This window comes from Dermacentor albipictus, chromosome 5, assembly GCF_038994185.2.
Source record: "Dermacentor albipictus isolate Rhodes 1998 colony chromosome 5, USDA_Dalb.pri_finalv2, whole genome shotgun sequence".
In the NCBI taxonomy this organism is placed as follows: Eukaryota; Metazoa; Arthropoda; class Arachnida; order Ixodida; family Ixodidae; genus Dermacentor; species Dermacentor albipictus.
Genome location: NC_091825.1, coordinates 57,704,596 through 57,721,056, shown reverse-complemented (window position 1 = coordinate 57,721,056; position 16,461 = coordinate 57,704,596). Strand labels below are relative to the sequence as shown.

The window sequence follows — 16,461 nt, the reverse complement described above, 5'->3', positions numbered from 1 at the left end:
CAGCTTCCGGTATTCTACGCATCCTTCCTAGGCATGAAAAACTAAACACTCCGATAGAAATCATCTGAATGCTAGGGCGTGCTGGTGTGACCGGGGCCAATACGGCTGCACGTGTGGCTGCCGCCTCCTTAGATGCATAGACCAATCATTCTCTGCCCCCACCCCTCAGGGTGCACCCGTACAAGCTCCTAAGCCAAATGGCTCCCTCGGTAGCCACCAGGAACAATGTGCGTACGTCCCTGCGTACTTCAAGCAAACAACATCTCCAGCAGGCTACCCCACCTGTCTACTTTTCTAGTCCCCTTTCAGGCTCTCAAGACGTCTTTGCCAGTAAAATTTTCGCAGATTCAGCCTACTCATCGTGCTCTATAGCAATGTGGCGACAACACGACATCGCGACAGTGACGTGTACCCACTTCGCGCTGCGCTGCCGCGCAGACCTCCGTACTTTAACATGGCAATATTTTGCATTTCATGCAAGGAGGATGACCATACAGGCTTTAGATTGCGCGAACTACCGTTAAGCGCTGGTCAATGATCATAATACGCAGATAATATTGGCCAAACTGTAGTGAGAGTATTCTGATCATAGTGGTTTCGGGGGACTTATGTACCATGGTCGTCCTGACCGCGCACAGCCTCAGCACAAGTAACTATCACTCGAATAACTGGAAATCCTGACCATCTGAATGACATTGTAGTCTTTCAACGCCCCATTCATCCCGGCAGAGGACCTGTACGTCCACATTCTCTGAAAAGGACTTTAAATAGATCAATAAACTGTACCACCTAATTCCCATTCGCAATCCTCCTCCTTCATCTGTGTGTGTACCCTGCTGGCAGCGTTTCAAAACAGAGCTTCAATGAAATTTCGAAAAAGATACACGTTAATAACGTTTTGAAGGAGGCGTGTGAATCCTGTGTACACAGCCACTGATAACCATTACTTGCTTTGTCCAGGAACCCGTTCGACCCTCTGTACGCCACCTATCTTCCAAGTGAAAATTTCCTGTGTAAGTACCCAGAGCTGTAATACGCAGAAAGGCTGATATTGATTGCTGCTATAATGAGAGCTGCCCTATATTTCATAATCGCTATTACTTGTACGTCTCTTTCACGCTGTACTTTTACATAGGGAACTTATTTCTACTTACCCAGCACTCTTTTCTTGTTAGTAATCCTACAAACACTGTTTGACTCGGCGTATATATGGTTGTACTCATTATTATTATTAGTTATAACATTATTAATTATAGCTATCATCATCATCCTGTGGAAGCTACAAGAAAAGCACTATAGATTAATGCCGAATCCCCCAGCTGAAACTAATTCTATAACGTCTTTATAGGGCTCCTTCCGACTTGAAGGTCGACGTTTCTTTCTTTTTTCTTTTTTAGTAAAAGTAACTGAGAGAACTTACTTGATGAATAACCTAACCTAACACTCAACGATGAGGCTAAGCTTCGAGATTCACTACTATTGCCTTCGTAGATTTAAAGAGATCTTGGCGATTTTCGAGAAAGCTTATACGAGGGTTTACTGAAAAAGTCAACAACCTGTTCAGCAATGCACAGCTACAGTGAGCCGGGTCCGACCATCGGATATCTTGTGCACTGTTCGTCTTGCACTGCCACTTGAGCTTCTTTATTTTTGCGCACTGGTCCTACAGCTGAATAAATAATTACACGACGACACGGCATGCGGCAGGCGGGGCAAATCCCATAGCCCAATCCTATATCGTCCTCCCAGCAAGCTTGAGGACGTGAAATATGAGAAGAGTATCAGCAGTTCTTTTTTTATATTGTCCACATGCCAAGCGTGAGGAAGCCGAAATAGGAAGATGGGAGCACCTTAATTCAAATCAGAACTGCATCAACAGGCATCAAGGGTAAATTATCACAGTATGGCTGCTCCTAATTTCGTGAACCATTTCTTGAAAGTCCGGGTTGGCACACTCTTTACTAAAGGTAAACACGCTGAGGCTGAAACATCATAATAAATTTTAATGAAATAAACTCTTTAATACTCGAACTCTTTAAAGTATGATAATTTAGGAGGTTTTTGTTAGCGCTGGGCCTAAACTAATCATTTTGATAGAGACGCAAAGGCGTCGCAGTAGCCTGCTCGTCTCGCTCCCCGGACGGAGGCCCAGGTTCGGTTCCCATCATTTGTTGCAACGCGACATCATCAATCATGATTTTAATAACGTATGCTTTCATCTTTGTATCCCTGATAGGAACACGTACGATAGCGCGGCTGCGTATTGAATAAGGTATTTTTGTTCTTCAATAAACATAGTTGTGAGTCTGCAATCATCCGCTATCTTATCATCTTGTGACCCCTTTATGCGGCAGCTTTTACAAGCGCATCCCTACCTACTCTCCCAGCTATGAAATATATTCACTACGATGTCAGGTTACTTTCGCAAGCTGTTAAAGAGTGATCGAAAAAAAAACAGAAATCATGCACTAGACAAAGGAAAGCTCAGGGTCAGCGCGCTTATTTTTCACATGTTATTTAAGAAAACCTGTCATGCCGTCTCCTTCCCCAAATGCCGCTCTTAGCTTCCTCCGCTCTTGCGTTATTTGCTGTCTTTCAGCGCTTTTGTATTTGTTGCTATCGACTAATTATCCGTGCCAACATCGTAACATGAGGGCACAGTTTCTCTCCGTGCTCGCGCTAGTGCATTAGTGTTTTACACATTCTTTATGGACATCTTACGTGCGCTCACTAATGCCTAACAAGTATGCGTTACTTGTGCGCCACTACACTTCGCAACCGAGGTGGTACACAACCACTGGCGTTGTCCTTTCAGATGTTCCCATGGGCGTGTTTACGAAGCCCGTATTCCGTAACAGCCAGAGGAAGTGAGTATTTCCATATCCTCGTTCGCCGCATCGGTTTGTCCCATTCCAAGACACGCGACACGACCACGATAGACGTCCGCCCGAATATATATAACCACAACCGCGATACGCTGCTGGTCCGCAGTGCACGCGCGTGGACCTCTCCAATACCGACATATGCCTGAAGCCAGCATTTACACCACAACGCCTTGTGTTCATGCTGAAAAGTAGTTCGTCATGGGCACTCCTCGCTCCCGAAAATATGCGCATTTCAGAAGTGCAGCAAAAAAATTTCCCTTCCGTCCAAATAGTGAAGCAGTGAAAGTGATAGCAAGGTTTAGCGTTGGACTTGAAGTCCTCGGAAGGTGTTATATATGCGAGTGTGACATGTTGGCGAGGTGCAGCACGCAACTCAATTGGTGCTGAGTAGAAGGAACTGGCAGATACCTGGCAGCTACCAGGCATCTCACCATGCTGTTGAGATGAGTAGCGCCGCCAAGTGGCGTTCCAGGGATCGCACCTCCATGACGAAGGAGATGATACCAACAGGAAGACCTCTTCTTCATATAGTCAGCACCCAGCGAACTATTAGATAACGTTAGCATGTCGCTTTACTGTACGTTCAGCCCCGACCAGCGCATCCACCCAGAAGCGCAGCTCGGACGCTAAAGGTGGGCCTGTAGTCGGTGACAACCTGAGAATTACAACAAAGCTACACAGAAAGAGAAAATAAAAAAAGCACAATGCACCTGCCCCTCACTTCAACCACCTGGAGCATGCTTGCAGTTTAAGGACTTTGTTCTGCTAACGTAATTCGTAGGCTTATTGAAAAGTTAGAACAACCTATTTCAAACTAAGATGTCAGCTATGGCTGAGCAGTGATAGAAAGATCTCCCATAATATTTGCATTGAACGTTCAAGTTTCTGTCTCTGAAAACAGTAACAAAAGGGCCGCTCGGTACGGGCAACGCCATTGATTTACACTGTCTTGCTGGATGCTGTTGCACCCCTAGCTGAGCCGGGCGCAGGTGTTGCCACCACAAATGCGTTGTCGCGCGCAGGATCGTTTCGGTAGTAGGGCGTATGCTGCGCTTACCAGTAGTCGGAGAATATGGCGGTCGTGGAAGTTTTTAAATCGGAGCTTTCTGTGCCTCCTCTCCCAACTTTCCGGGCGCTGCTGCTCCGGTCTTACACACCTCCGGAGGGCTTACGCCTCAGCGAATCTAGGTAAACAGGCAGTGTCAATACAGGGCCAGGAAATACTTCAGGTAAAAGAACATAAATATATTGGTATACGGATAAACAATGGACATAGATATGTGGAAATACAGGAAAAAATTCAGCGCCCTTCCACTGTGGGAAAAAGGATGACCAGCGAAGCTTTGTATGTGGGCCCCTTAATGGCGAACTGCACCTACGCCGCGGGTCGGTCCGGTATTGCACAGTCTTCGGGATCGGCCCACGTATGGCGAGTGCTCAAGTCAGCTTCACCTCCGCCGTGAGTCGGCCCGGCATTTCACTATCCTCGATATCGGCCCCCTTATGGGAAGTGCTTCACGCCTGCTTCACCTACCCTGCACGTCAGTCTGGCGTTTCACTAGCTTCGGGATCGGCCTACATATGGGGAGTGCTTAACGCCTGCTTCATCTCAGCCGCGGGTCGGCCCCTGCATTTCGCTGTCTTCGGTATCGGCCCACATATGGGCATTCTTGTGTCTGCATACGGAACCGATCCTGGAAGAACAAGCCCTTACCAGCTTCGCTGTAAAAATGGTTACGTCTATGTGTTTCATAATTAATTAATTAATTAATTATGACCAACATGGGAGCACTGGCACGATCGCGTTCGCGTGGTAGCGCCGAGGGGCCCCAACCAGCGCGCTGTCGAAGAAGACGCCGAGGCCGAAGCCAATCCTGATGATGATAGTTTTCTTTTTACATACGGACACGATCCTGAGGAAAGTAGCACTTAATAGTTTCGCTGTAAAAAAATACCATCAAAGGGGAAGAGAAATGCGACCATAATTAAACAGAGCGCTATGGGGATACGATGGGTACGAGGTGCTCCTGTGTATATGGAAAGATGTAATGGTTCGAGAAATATGGTAAAAAAAGAAAATGGGCTAGGAGAGCGTTTAGATATTTGTACAGGAAAAACATTCACAGTGTAGGAAAAGAACTAGGAAGCTTACCAGCAAGTATGCGACCGGTGTGATGAGCAACGTGGCAACAAACAACGTCGAGCGGAAAATCAGAGACGTGGAGATAATCTCACAGGTGGCGGCAGGGGACAGGAAACCGCTTATGAGTAACTGCTTAAAAGGAAGAAACTAAACCAGGAATGAACAATCCATCATAAATCAAAGGGAAGTTCATTACCTGCCGCAGCCAGATCAGGATGCCTTAGAACAGGCATTTATATATCGAAATATAAGAAGGAGGACGTGCTTAATGCAGTAAACCTATAGGGAAACGAACGAGCATGTTATGTGAAAGACCCCCGCAAATGCACACAAAATTGCCGTGGCACTGGCATCTCGAGGCACTTTGCGTGTATTCGCGAGCTTCATGCACGTTCGCGGGCTTCTTACAGGCCCTCCATGTTGCGCAAAGAAGCTACCGAACTAATTCGTTTTCTCGAGCTGAAATCTGTAGAAAAATCGTAAAGTACGACTAACGCAAAACCTACACAAGGGACAGCGTCGGCTTGTAATTTGACGATACAAGAAGACAAAATTGTGGTATGCGAAAACTAGAAGAACCCCCTTTTCCAGCGTTTCCGCCATTCCAGACCGGCCACGGCAACCGCCGGCGCGTGTGTTTCTCCGAGGCCGAAGAGTGGCGCGCCGGGTTCCTTGCATTACCTCCAGATGGTGCTCGCCTCCGCCGCATCGCGGCCCACGCAAGAGGCCGCGTTCTTACCGCAAAGCCCGCCTTCTCGCGGAGCGTTCGCGATCAGCGTTTCCCGAGACACCTTTACGGTTACCTACGCTCCAGTTGCCGGGAAGCGTGAAAAGCAGTCCGGGATCTTTCAAAGCTGTCGCTTTGCACTCTTCAAGGCGATACTTAGGCGTCCTTCTTATGTAGCATGTATTGAGCAACAGAAAGCTCTATCGAGAGTTTTTCATGTAGCTCTGCAATTTTCTCATTTACACATTTCATACCGTTAAGATATTTGAGAAGTTAAATAATTAAGGCGGAATATCGTATTAGATGTAAGTAGGTAGACAGCATTACCTTGGTTCTGTCTCGCTAGGTGGCATTCGCATATATTTAAACTCTGGTTAAGGCTACCTTTGCCGGGACGCCCTATATCTCGAGATATATATATATATATATATATATATATATATATATATATATATATATATCATCAGAAGCCAACAAACACTGAAACCAAGGCCACTTATGGGAAATTACTTGCTCCTAATAAATGAAAGAAAGAAACGATAAATTACCGCAAAAGAAAGTGGATGAAACAACAACTTGCCGCAGGTAGGAAACGATCCCACAAGCTTCGCATTACGCGTGCGATGCTCTACCAATTGATGCCTTCAGGTAGCATATGTGGGTATATTGACGAGTTGCCTTCACCCAAGGCGATCACGTTCTCGTGACGCCTACAGCAGAAAGTATGTTCCACATCCGCCACAATGGTTTGTGGCTGGTGGGGCTGGCTAAAACTCCCAGGGTACTGGTAGTGAACATTAATACCCAAGAATGTCGACGGGGAAACGACGCCGCCGTTGCTCAATCGGTAAAGCATCGCACACGTAATGCGAAAGTTGTGTGATCGTTCCCTACCTGCGAAAAGTCTTGTTTCATTCATTAGGCACAAGTAATTTCCCCTGTAGTGCCCTTGGTGTCAGTGTTTGTTACCTTCTTCTGATATGACTAATACAATTAGGGCCCATCGCTTTACTTTTCTTTTATATATATATATATATATATATATATATATATATATATATATATATGTGGTGTCCCACATTACGTTAGCCGACAATTTAAACATGGAACATGTCGGCAGCGCATTGAACACGGTAACTCAGCCATTTTTGTTTTTGTTTTCGCCGTAGCACACTACTTCATTAACTTTTATTGACCAACTTTTTAAAGATTCGCTGAAGACTCGAAGTATGATAGGCAGATTTGTAGAGCACTTTCCGAAACCACCGATCGACTTGTTTCGTTTACGCTACGTCTCACGTAGTCCTTTCTTTCCGCGTTGCAAAGAAAGCTAGGATATATGAAAAAAAATGGCTGTGACTTAGCTAAAGTTAAGCCCAGGATGCGAAGCATACCAGCCTTTATTTTAGTTGCTGAACCACTGTTTAGCCTGGTGAATTGCTGTTGCTTGGCTATATTTGGTTCGGCTAGACGAAGAAACAACTCATGCGTTACTCTGCTTCGCCTTCAAGAGTGGAACGCGACAGCGTTCCCGTCGACCCGCCAAGGGGTGTAAGACAATGGGCTACGGCGCAGCGACTACGCGCCCCGCATTGGACGCGGTGATCGTCGAGCAACGCAGCGTTCGGCGCGGCAACGAAATGTGCGCCTGAGCAAGCGACGCACGCCTGATCCTTAGAAACAGCTCGTTTCTAAGGCAACACCGCATTCACTAGAGGCGCTTTTGCACCGCTTTGAAGCATCGTACTCGTGGCTCAGTGGTAGCGTCTCCGTCTCACACTCCGGAGGCCGTGGTTCGATTCCCACCCAGCCCATCTTGCAAGAGTTGAGCCAAAGCCATCTAGAAAATCAGTCTTTGTAGCACGCCGCAACCTTCGCTTCTCATTCCAAGGAGCAGCTCTGTCTCCAGGAGGCATCTCACCTCGTGAGTGTCTAGCAGAGGCAAGCGCAGCTGCTCATATACCGCCGCGACGGCGCGAGTTGGAGCCCCGTTTCTCCTCTGTCGTGACGTCACGGTGTCACGTGGTATTGAAGGTGACACCGCCGCGCCTGAGGAGCTGGGTTGTGCTCTCGTAATATGCTTCGCATAAAAGCTACGTGACGGAGCGCTTGCGCAGTGCTACCATGCGGCTCTCAAGCATGCGTTCGGTGAACAAGGTTGGCTCCCGCGGGATGAAGGCGAAAATGCGTGCTGCTGGCAGAACACTGCTGATGTGATATAAATAACGCCCTGCCGCTTCCTCGTCGCATGTCACGATGCAGCTGACCTTGTTCACCGAACGCACCCTTCAGAGCAGAACCACAGCACGGCGGAAACGCTCCGTCACATGGATTTTTACAGTGAAGCTGTACACTTCTACCGCCCAAGGAAATTTTCCTCTCGTATGAAAAAAAAATGGCTGTGGCTTAGCTAAGGTTAAGCCCAGGATGCGAAGCATACTAGCCTTTATTTTAACGCGACAGCGTTAAGGAGCTTGTGTCGCAGAAAAGCCGGTGTCGTCGGCGTCGGCTCAGGCGCACATTTCGTTCTCGCGCCGAACGCTGCGTTGCTCGACGCTCACCGCGTCCGATGGGGGGGTCGTAGTCGCTGCGCCGTAGCAAAGCCACCTAGAAACAGTCTCTGTAGCACACCGCAACCTTCGCTTCTCATTCCAACGAGCAGCTCTGTCTCCAGGAGGCATCTCACCTCGTGAGTGTCTAGCAGAGGCAAGCCCAGCTGCTTATATACCGCCGCGACGCCGCGAGCGACGGCGCGAGTTGGAGCCCCGTTTCTCCTCTGTCGTGACGTCATGGTGTCACGTGATCAGCCTTGAAGGCGACGCCGCGAGCGACCCCGTTTCTCCTCAGTCGTGACGTCACTGTGTCACGTGGTATTGAAGGCGACACCGCCGCGCCTGAGGAGCTGGGTTGAGCTCTAGTAATATGCGTCGCATAAAACTCCCTATACGTGGGCCGATCCCGAGGACAGTACAATACCGGCCCGACACGCGGCGGAGGTGGAGCAGGCGTTAAGCACTCCCCATACGTGGGCCACTCATTTGTATTGTAACGTTGAAGAAACAGCGTTTCCTCGTTGATGTGGCTTCGTAGCAATTATACCTAATGACGCGCTCACAGTATGCGTCAAGAATGCTGGAATATTTCGTCGATAAACTACAAGAAAAGCAAATCTTTTGTTGATTTGGGTGCTGTTCTCTGTTAAGTGTCTGGTCAAATGCTAACTTATGGCCGTATATTTTAAAGAGATTTCGCACGGCCCCTAACTTTTGTCTATAGATATTGATGCCATTAGGAGTAGCTTCGGGTACTTGAATCTGAAAGTTCGTTTCTCGAATTTATCAAATCGTGCGCTATGATTTCCACTGGTGAAAACAAAGATTGAAGAAGCCCTTCGTACACATGTACAACAAACATAAAAATTTTATTTACGGGACAGCTAAATACAGTAATAAGTAATAGATAGAAAGTGCAGCTTGTGGGTCAGCGTCTTCAATGTCTGATTTCATCCGTGCATTTTTACTGTTACAAATGGCGATTCATTAGTGGGCAATGCATTTTTTGATTGGCAGGATCGCGCCTTTACAATGTGTTGCTTTTAAACCTGAAATTCGCATTACTCTTACCACACCGCAGTCGAATATTCGCTGCGACGTCAGGCTACCTGGTGATGACCGGAGTTATGAGAGCTTTGACAATGACCGGTAAGTATGGCTCTTACAAGATCGCGCTAGTGAATCCAGCTTGAGGGTATATTTAACAGGTCCGTCCGAAGCTCCGCGAGTCATAAGATAGCGCAACTGTGTAAAATAGATAATTTCCCGCGAGCTTTAATTCTGGTGGAGCGTTAGTCAAGGTTACAGGAGGTGGAGCTCAAATGAAGTTAACTATATTGATAAAAATAAATTATAAATGACTAGCAGCAGTGGTCTGCACTGCATCTGTAGGGCAGAGGCTAAACGCAACGCCGCCACGTCGTCTGAGCGTCTATGGCAACTGCCGAAAGCTGCCAACTACGGCTCATGCCACCTAGCTAGACAGAACGAAGGTAATGTTGTTTGCCGTCGCTTGGAAATACTGAGATTATCTTGTGCGTTCCTCCGAATTATGTAATTAGTATTAATTAACCAACTTCTCAAATAATGATGGTCAGAGGAAAAATGCAAATCAGAAAGTTGTAGAGGAACATGTAAACCTCCCGACGCAGCTTTCTGTTGCTCGATACCTGTTGCATAAAAGTGTTTATTCCGAGCTTGTAAGAAGCTCGCGAATATATGCAAAGTGTCTCAGCAATTTCGCATGTATTAGAGGAGTTCTTTCTCAATCGGAAAAACAGTTTCATGCAGCGCGTATTGGGCAACAGGAAGCTGTATGGGGAGATCCTAATGCTGTTCTACAATTTTGAGATTGGTATTTGTAATCTAAATATTATATTTGAGAACTTGAGTAATTAATTAAAGCTAATTACGCAATTAGGTGGGACTGGGAAAAGTAATGAGTGACGCCAAGTGACGTCAAATGGCATTACTTTGGTTCTGTCGAGCTACGTGATATTGGCATATTTTTAAATCTTGGTGCATGAAAGTTGGGATGCTGTCAATAGGCTATGCGTCTCGTGTTTAGAATGCATTTTAAACATATCATTTGAAAACGATTAAAGCAGCCCTTCGTACACGTGTAAAACAAACATAAAAATTATAAGCTGAATACAAGGTATAGAAAACAAAGTTGGCGTCAAGATTAAGCTTTAGCTCGTGCCCAACTGTGACGCGGCCAATTCAAATACAGGTAAAATCCAAAACACTTTTCTGAGATACCCTCCTGGAGTGATTTTAATGAAATTTGCTGTATTTGAGAGAGCAAGGTAAATTCTAGTGAATGTTGCAAGCGGAATTTCTATTTAGAGCCTGAATTTTGTGAAAAGCTTTCCAAAATACGAAAGTTCGGAAAAGATAGAAGCACGAAGTTTACAAATTAATAGCTCTGCATCGAGAAGAGATATCCCATTTCTGTAAACAGCATCCCATATATTATTGAAAGCGGACAAATTTGCTCTGTAAATTTATATGTTACGCAAATTTGTTACGTTGTGTGCATGGGTTTCGCAAAGGCTGTATTTCCATGTTACAAAATCTTTTTCGATTCATGGATAGCATACAGTTTTTATCCGCTTTAGATGTACTATTATATGCAATTCACAAAATATTCTGATATGATTTTTCACTGCTGTGTTACAGAGTTGTAAACTTGACAAATTTGTTTTCTGCAAATGTTCGATTTTTCTCAATTTTTAATGAAAAATTTGCGACCTACATTGAAAATTCGCAACCAACCGTCACAAAACTATACGTTTTTCTTTAAATGCAGCAAACTTTGTCATATTTAGTGCACTGATCCCCGAGAAAAACTAATTCTTCTTCTATAAATATTTAGATAGGAGCAGCTGAGCTAAAGCTTCCACTTAACACCAATGTTCTGACATTACTGTATCGGGTAATAAAAAACTGTCATCGAGTGGGCAACGCTAAAGTTGTATCACCAGACGGTGGGCACTTGTGGGCCTTGCGGAGATGCTGGCAGCGAGGTTCGACGCTGTTGCAGGCCTGACGAAGCAGCGGCAGGTGATGGCGCTGTAGCGGGTCGGGCTTGGAAAGCAAAAGTAACAGTAAAGTGGAAGAGAAAGCGGCCATAGAGACACAGAGCGCTGTGGGGATACAATAGGTACGAGGTGCTCCGGGATATGTGGAAAGTTTGATGGTTCCAGGACTTACATATTGAAATGCCGTTGTTTGCTTAAAATCAGGGGTACAATCATGATTTGATGGCAACCAAAGGTCAGTGGGGCGCCTCGCATTGGTTGCTCACGGGAAGGATACAACTGAAGCTGTGCAGGGTGAGATGGGCTGCACAAGTGTTTAAGTTAGGGAAGCTCACAGTAAAATTAATTATGAAGAATGACTGAGGAATACGGAAGAAATTAAATGGGCTGGGAGACTGTTCAGGCATTTGTAGAGGAATAAGATTGATTCACATTGAAGGAAAAGAACTTGGAAGCTTACCAGCAAGTATGCGGCCTGTATGGCGAGCAACACAAAGACTTTCATTTCTTATATACATTAATGACTTACCTACTAATATTTCATCAAATACATGTTTATTCGCAGACGATGGTGTGATATACCGCAAAATTTCCAATGACTGTGATGTAACAGCTCTGCAAACTGACTTAAATAAAATAACTGATTGGTGCAGCACGTGGAAAATGCAACTTAACATTAAGTGCAAAACTACGAGGGTTTCTCGTACTAACTCTAGTTCTCCTAATTACTCTCTCACTAATATATCATTCGAATGTGTGACCTCGTATCGTTATTTAGTATTGACCATAAATAACCATTTGTCTTGGAAATCGCATACAGATATTATAGTGTCCAAAACTAAACGCACTTTAGGGTACCTGCGCCGAAATTTTTCTCATGCACCGTCATCTTTAAAACAATTACTGTATACCGCTTACGTTAGCTCGCAACTTGAGTATGTTTCATCAGTATTGGATCCCTGGCATTCAACACTAATACATACTCTGAAAGCTATACGAAACCGCTCAGCCCGTTTCATTTTGAATAACTGCAATCGGACAGCAAGCGTAACACACATCAAATGTTAATTAAACCTTATCCGACCACCGAAAACACTCACGCATTTCTCTTTTTCACAAAATCCATTATCTTACCACCTTTTTTACACACTCTTTGCATCAGGCTAGCACCTTTCATTTCTTCTCCTCGTGATCATAGTCATAAAGCTAGCATATCGCATTTCAATACTATCATGGGCGCGAATTCTTTCTTACCAAAGACTAGCAAAGACTGGAACAACTTATCGCCTTCATTAACAGGTATGATTAGTCCACTTATGTTTAGAAACGCACTTGAAAACGAACTTTTCTAACATACTTGCCATTTGTCTTGCCTCTGTGCATGTACCTTTTTCTATTGCAGCGTTTTCATCAGCATCATGATCAAAAAGTTGACAATGCATTTTGTAAATCTACTGTACATAATATGTTTTTCGAACCTCTTTACCATAATATACATCACAGTTGTATTTGTATCTTTTGTACCTCTGTTTGTTATCATCGGATGTCAACTCGAATTTGTAATTATTACTGCCGTTATTTATTTTGTTTCAGTTACTTTTACCGATGTTTACTTTGTGTTCTCTCAGCCCCTCCCCTCTATACTGTACTTTGTACATTGAGGGTAAAATAAATGAATAAGTGAGATGAAAGAACGTGAAGCACAAAGGCAGAGAAGCTGAGATAATCTCATGGGTGGCGCCAAATGAAAAGAAACCTGTCATGAGTAAACACTTCAGAGGAAAAAACGAAATCAGGAAAGAAACAATTTATAACTCCAAGGGAAGCTCATTACTTTTCGAAGCGAGATCAGGGCGCCTTAAACACATAAAGTGAGATATCAGAAGAAAGAAAAAGCATGTGCTTGCTGCGGTAAAGCTCAAGAAACATTCGAGTATGTTGTACTGGAATGTGTAGATATCTGCCCAGCGGTCAATTTAGTAATCATTGGTCTCGTTTAAGCACTCTGGTTTAGCGAGAGCCGGGAAAAGTAAACATGTTCCGAATAGAGATTAGTAAGAGGCGATTGGAAGATTGGTGGAAGAAAACCAGGGAAAACACAAAAAACGGAGGCGTACAACAACGAGCTTCACAATAGGGGCTCAGAAGCTTTGGAATTCATCATTGGTATTTTTTTCTTTATTTTTTTCTTTTTTAGCATACGTAGGGCATTAGGCAATAAAATACCAAGAGCTTGGGGGCGCAACCTTCCACCCCGTTCCTTGGATGTGAAGGGGGCAACGGCCGGACGCCCTTTCAGCGTTCGCCAGCCGGAGCTTGGGCACGGTGCTTGAGCACGGCGACAGAGACACTGACTGTATGCACGGGTTGGACGCCCTTGTGATGTTCGCCAACCCGCGGGCTGCGGGTAGGCGAACATCGAACGTTTGCGAGTTCCCTCCATCGAACATCGCTCCTGACCAAAGCAACTCCCTTTCGTCAGGAACTCGGCAGGCCGCTACTCCCGCGCCCTGGAGACCCATCTTCTCGGTCGCGCCACGTCTGCTTCCACGCTCGCCGCCTCCCTCCGAACCCTCGAACGTGCCCTTCCGCTTGCTTCTTTTTAACGCGACAGCGTTAAGTATCTTGTGTCGGAGAAAAGCCGGTGTCGGAGTGTGAGCCGGAATGTGAGACGGAGTGTGAGACGGAGACTCAGCCACTCAGCCATGAGTTCGATGGTTCAAAGCGCGACGAAAGCGCCTCTAGTGAATGTGGTGTTGCCTTAGAAACGTGTCGTAGAAAGTTATACGGCGGTGTATATCGGTAATTATGAGCATGTAAATTACAAAAGTCGCAGTTAAACGAGTAGCGAAGTACGCTTCAGCTGCATTTCTTCGGCGCTTAGCGCACACGCAGACCCATCTTGCGGCAAACACAGAAGACCCCCTCCTCGCGATGTATACCGCTGCCCCGACAGTTGGCGCGCCACTCGCCCGCTTCTCCCATTCGTGTCGTTTGAGCGCATTGAGGCCGGGCGGGGACCGGTGCGAGGATGCCCCAATACCCTTGCGTTTAACAAGTTTTCTCATTCTCTCCCCTTCCTACTTCCAGCCTGCGTCACTCGAACCTTCGTGTTCAGGGGACGCGGCTCCTCTTTCCGCTCACAGCGCGATTCCTGGGTGCAGCGCCCGATGCGGGACGCCTCTGACGTGATCGCTGCACTATAGCTCGTCTGGTGGGAAAGGTCCTCTGCGATGTGTGCCGTGCTGCTGGCGAGGAGTCATGCGTCTGCGTGGTGCTCCCAAGCGAGATAGAGGAGGATCCCATCGTGACGTCAACCCCCCGTGGCACGTGGCTGCCCGGCTGTCCATGCCGATCACGACGTTTGGCTCGCGTAGATCGTTTCTCCCTCCGAGACATCGAGTTCGTTGGTTTGGTCCGCTTGCTCAGGCGCACGTTTCGTCTTTGACTCAAGAGCATGCCGAGCGAATGAGTGGGCAGTGCGAACGGGGTGCGATAACGCTATCACGTTCCACTCTTGAAGGCGAAGCTTAAGCGTCGTCCCATTTTTTTTTTCTCAGTCATTTGGGCACGCGAGCCTGATGCCGATGCGCTGTCGTCACTCTTCTTCGCATGTTGACGCCTTCGTCTTCCGTTTATTCACTTCGCGCACATCGTGACAGACATCCTATGTAACAAAACAAGCTTGTCTAATGGGACTGCACATGCGAATCCGCCAAGCGGACCAGTGCATTTTGAGATGAACCCAGGCACAGCCAACTGAGTAAGAATGTACGGTGATTCATGTATAACAGATTACGCGGAAGCTACGTGCTATCATTGCGAATTTAGGTGAATAGCCAGAACCAACAAGCGAGCGGCAGCCTGCCCCCCCCCCCCCCCCTGCCCTCTTTTATGCTTGCCACTAATCCCCGCATGTCGGTTCACTGACACCAGGTTCGGTGTTCCTCGGCGCCTTCCCTGGCCTTCCCGGAGTTCCTTCGGTGCAGCCGCGGAGAGAGAACGCACCCACTTCTGTGTACGAATGAAAGTTGCGTACGCATAAAACCAGATATTAATACGAAATAAAACGACACTGGGATGTCTGTAGATGCAGAACATAGAGAGTATGATTTTCGTCTGGTAAATTGTTTTGCTGTTACAGCAATTTTAGCCTGTTTTGCATTATGCGATGTGTTCATACTGTATTGTCCACGATTGGGCTGCTTGATTCTGCTTGATTGAAAGCATAATAGTGCGACTACTCGAACTTGAACAGAACCGAAGATCAGATAAGTACAAGCTCCGGTTTTAAGCCGGGAATCTTTATTGCAAACGAGAGATACATACATTTTGCGAAGTGCAAACAAAGAAGGAATAAGCAAGCGCAGCACGGGTGTGTTTCATGCGGTAAGATGTATCTACATTTTCTTTGCAGAAGAAAAGCGATTCCAGATGAAAGCATTAGCCGGTCCTCATGTGTTGTTCGGCTTAGTGCTCGTTCAAGAAGGGCGGCGCTAGTATAGGCTTTGGTTAGGACTCTGTATTGCCAGTAACAGTGAGCATCGGGGCCATTCGCAGGATCCATGGTAGTCAAGAACCAGCTAAGTTTTGAGAACTGGGTCGGCTACTCGTGGACGAGGAAAATGGAGAAGTACACTGACTGTCTACAGGCTGACCGCAAGGACAACGTGAGTATCAAAATTATCGCCCGCACTACCATGCTCAACGAACTAATCACCTTAAAACGGGTGTTACGTGACACATGCCGCGGCTATTGGCTTTACTACACATGCTATTTTTCTGGTGCAATAATGACACAGTCGCATTCACTCGTAGACACTGCACACAACTACAATCATACCGCCCGAATGGGACGCACCATTTACGATTTGTTACCGAGTACCACAGACATCGTATTCATGTGTAGTAATGCTTGTTCAATCATTTTCAATCATTTCAATCGATCCACTGGTAGTGGATCGATGTATTCAGTGTACTGAAAGTGATAGGTAAACGAAATTACGTCTAGCGAAAGAAAACAGTGATGAGGTTTATATGTCGGCGCTACGACCGCTACTTTTGCCCGTCATTTCACGTTCTAAATTTATCGCTCGCACAACCCTAACTC

At 46.2% G+C, this 16,461-nt stretch overlaps 1 protein-coding gene across 1 annotated transcript in view; it reads left to right on the top strand.

Moving 5' to 3' along the window:
- Positions 1 to 16,461, top strand: part of LOC135911179 (uncharacterized) — a 180,918-nt gene that overhangs the window by 150,278 nt on the left and 14,179 nt on the right. The window contains exons 15-18 of the mRNA XM_065443368.1: positions 961 to 1,013; positions 2,816 to 2,867; positions 9,389 to 9,456; positions 15,912 to 16,021. Coding sequence (XP_065299440.1) covers positions 961 to 1,013; positions 2,816 to 2,867; positions 9,389 to 9,456; positions 15,912 to 16,021 — 283 coding nt within the window. The remainder of the gene's footprint in view (positions 1 to 960; positions 1,014 to 2,815; positions 2,868 to 9,388; positions 9,457 to 15,911; positions 16,022 to 16,461) is intronic.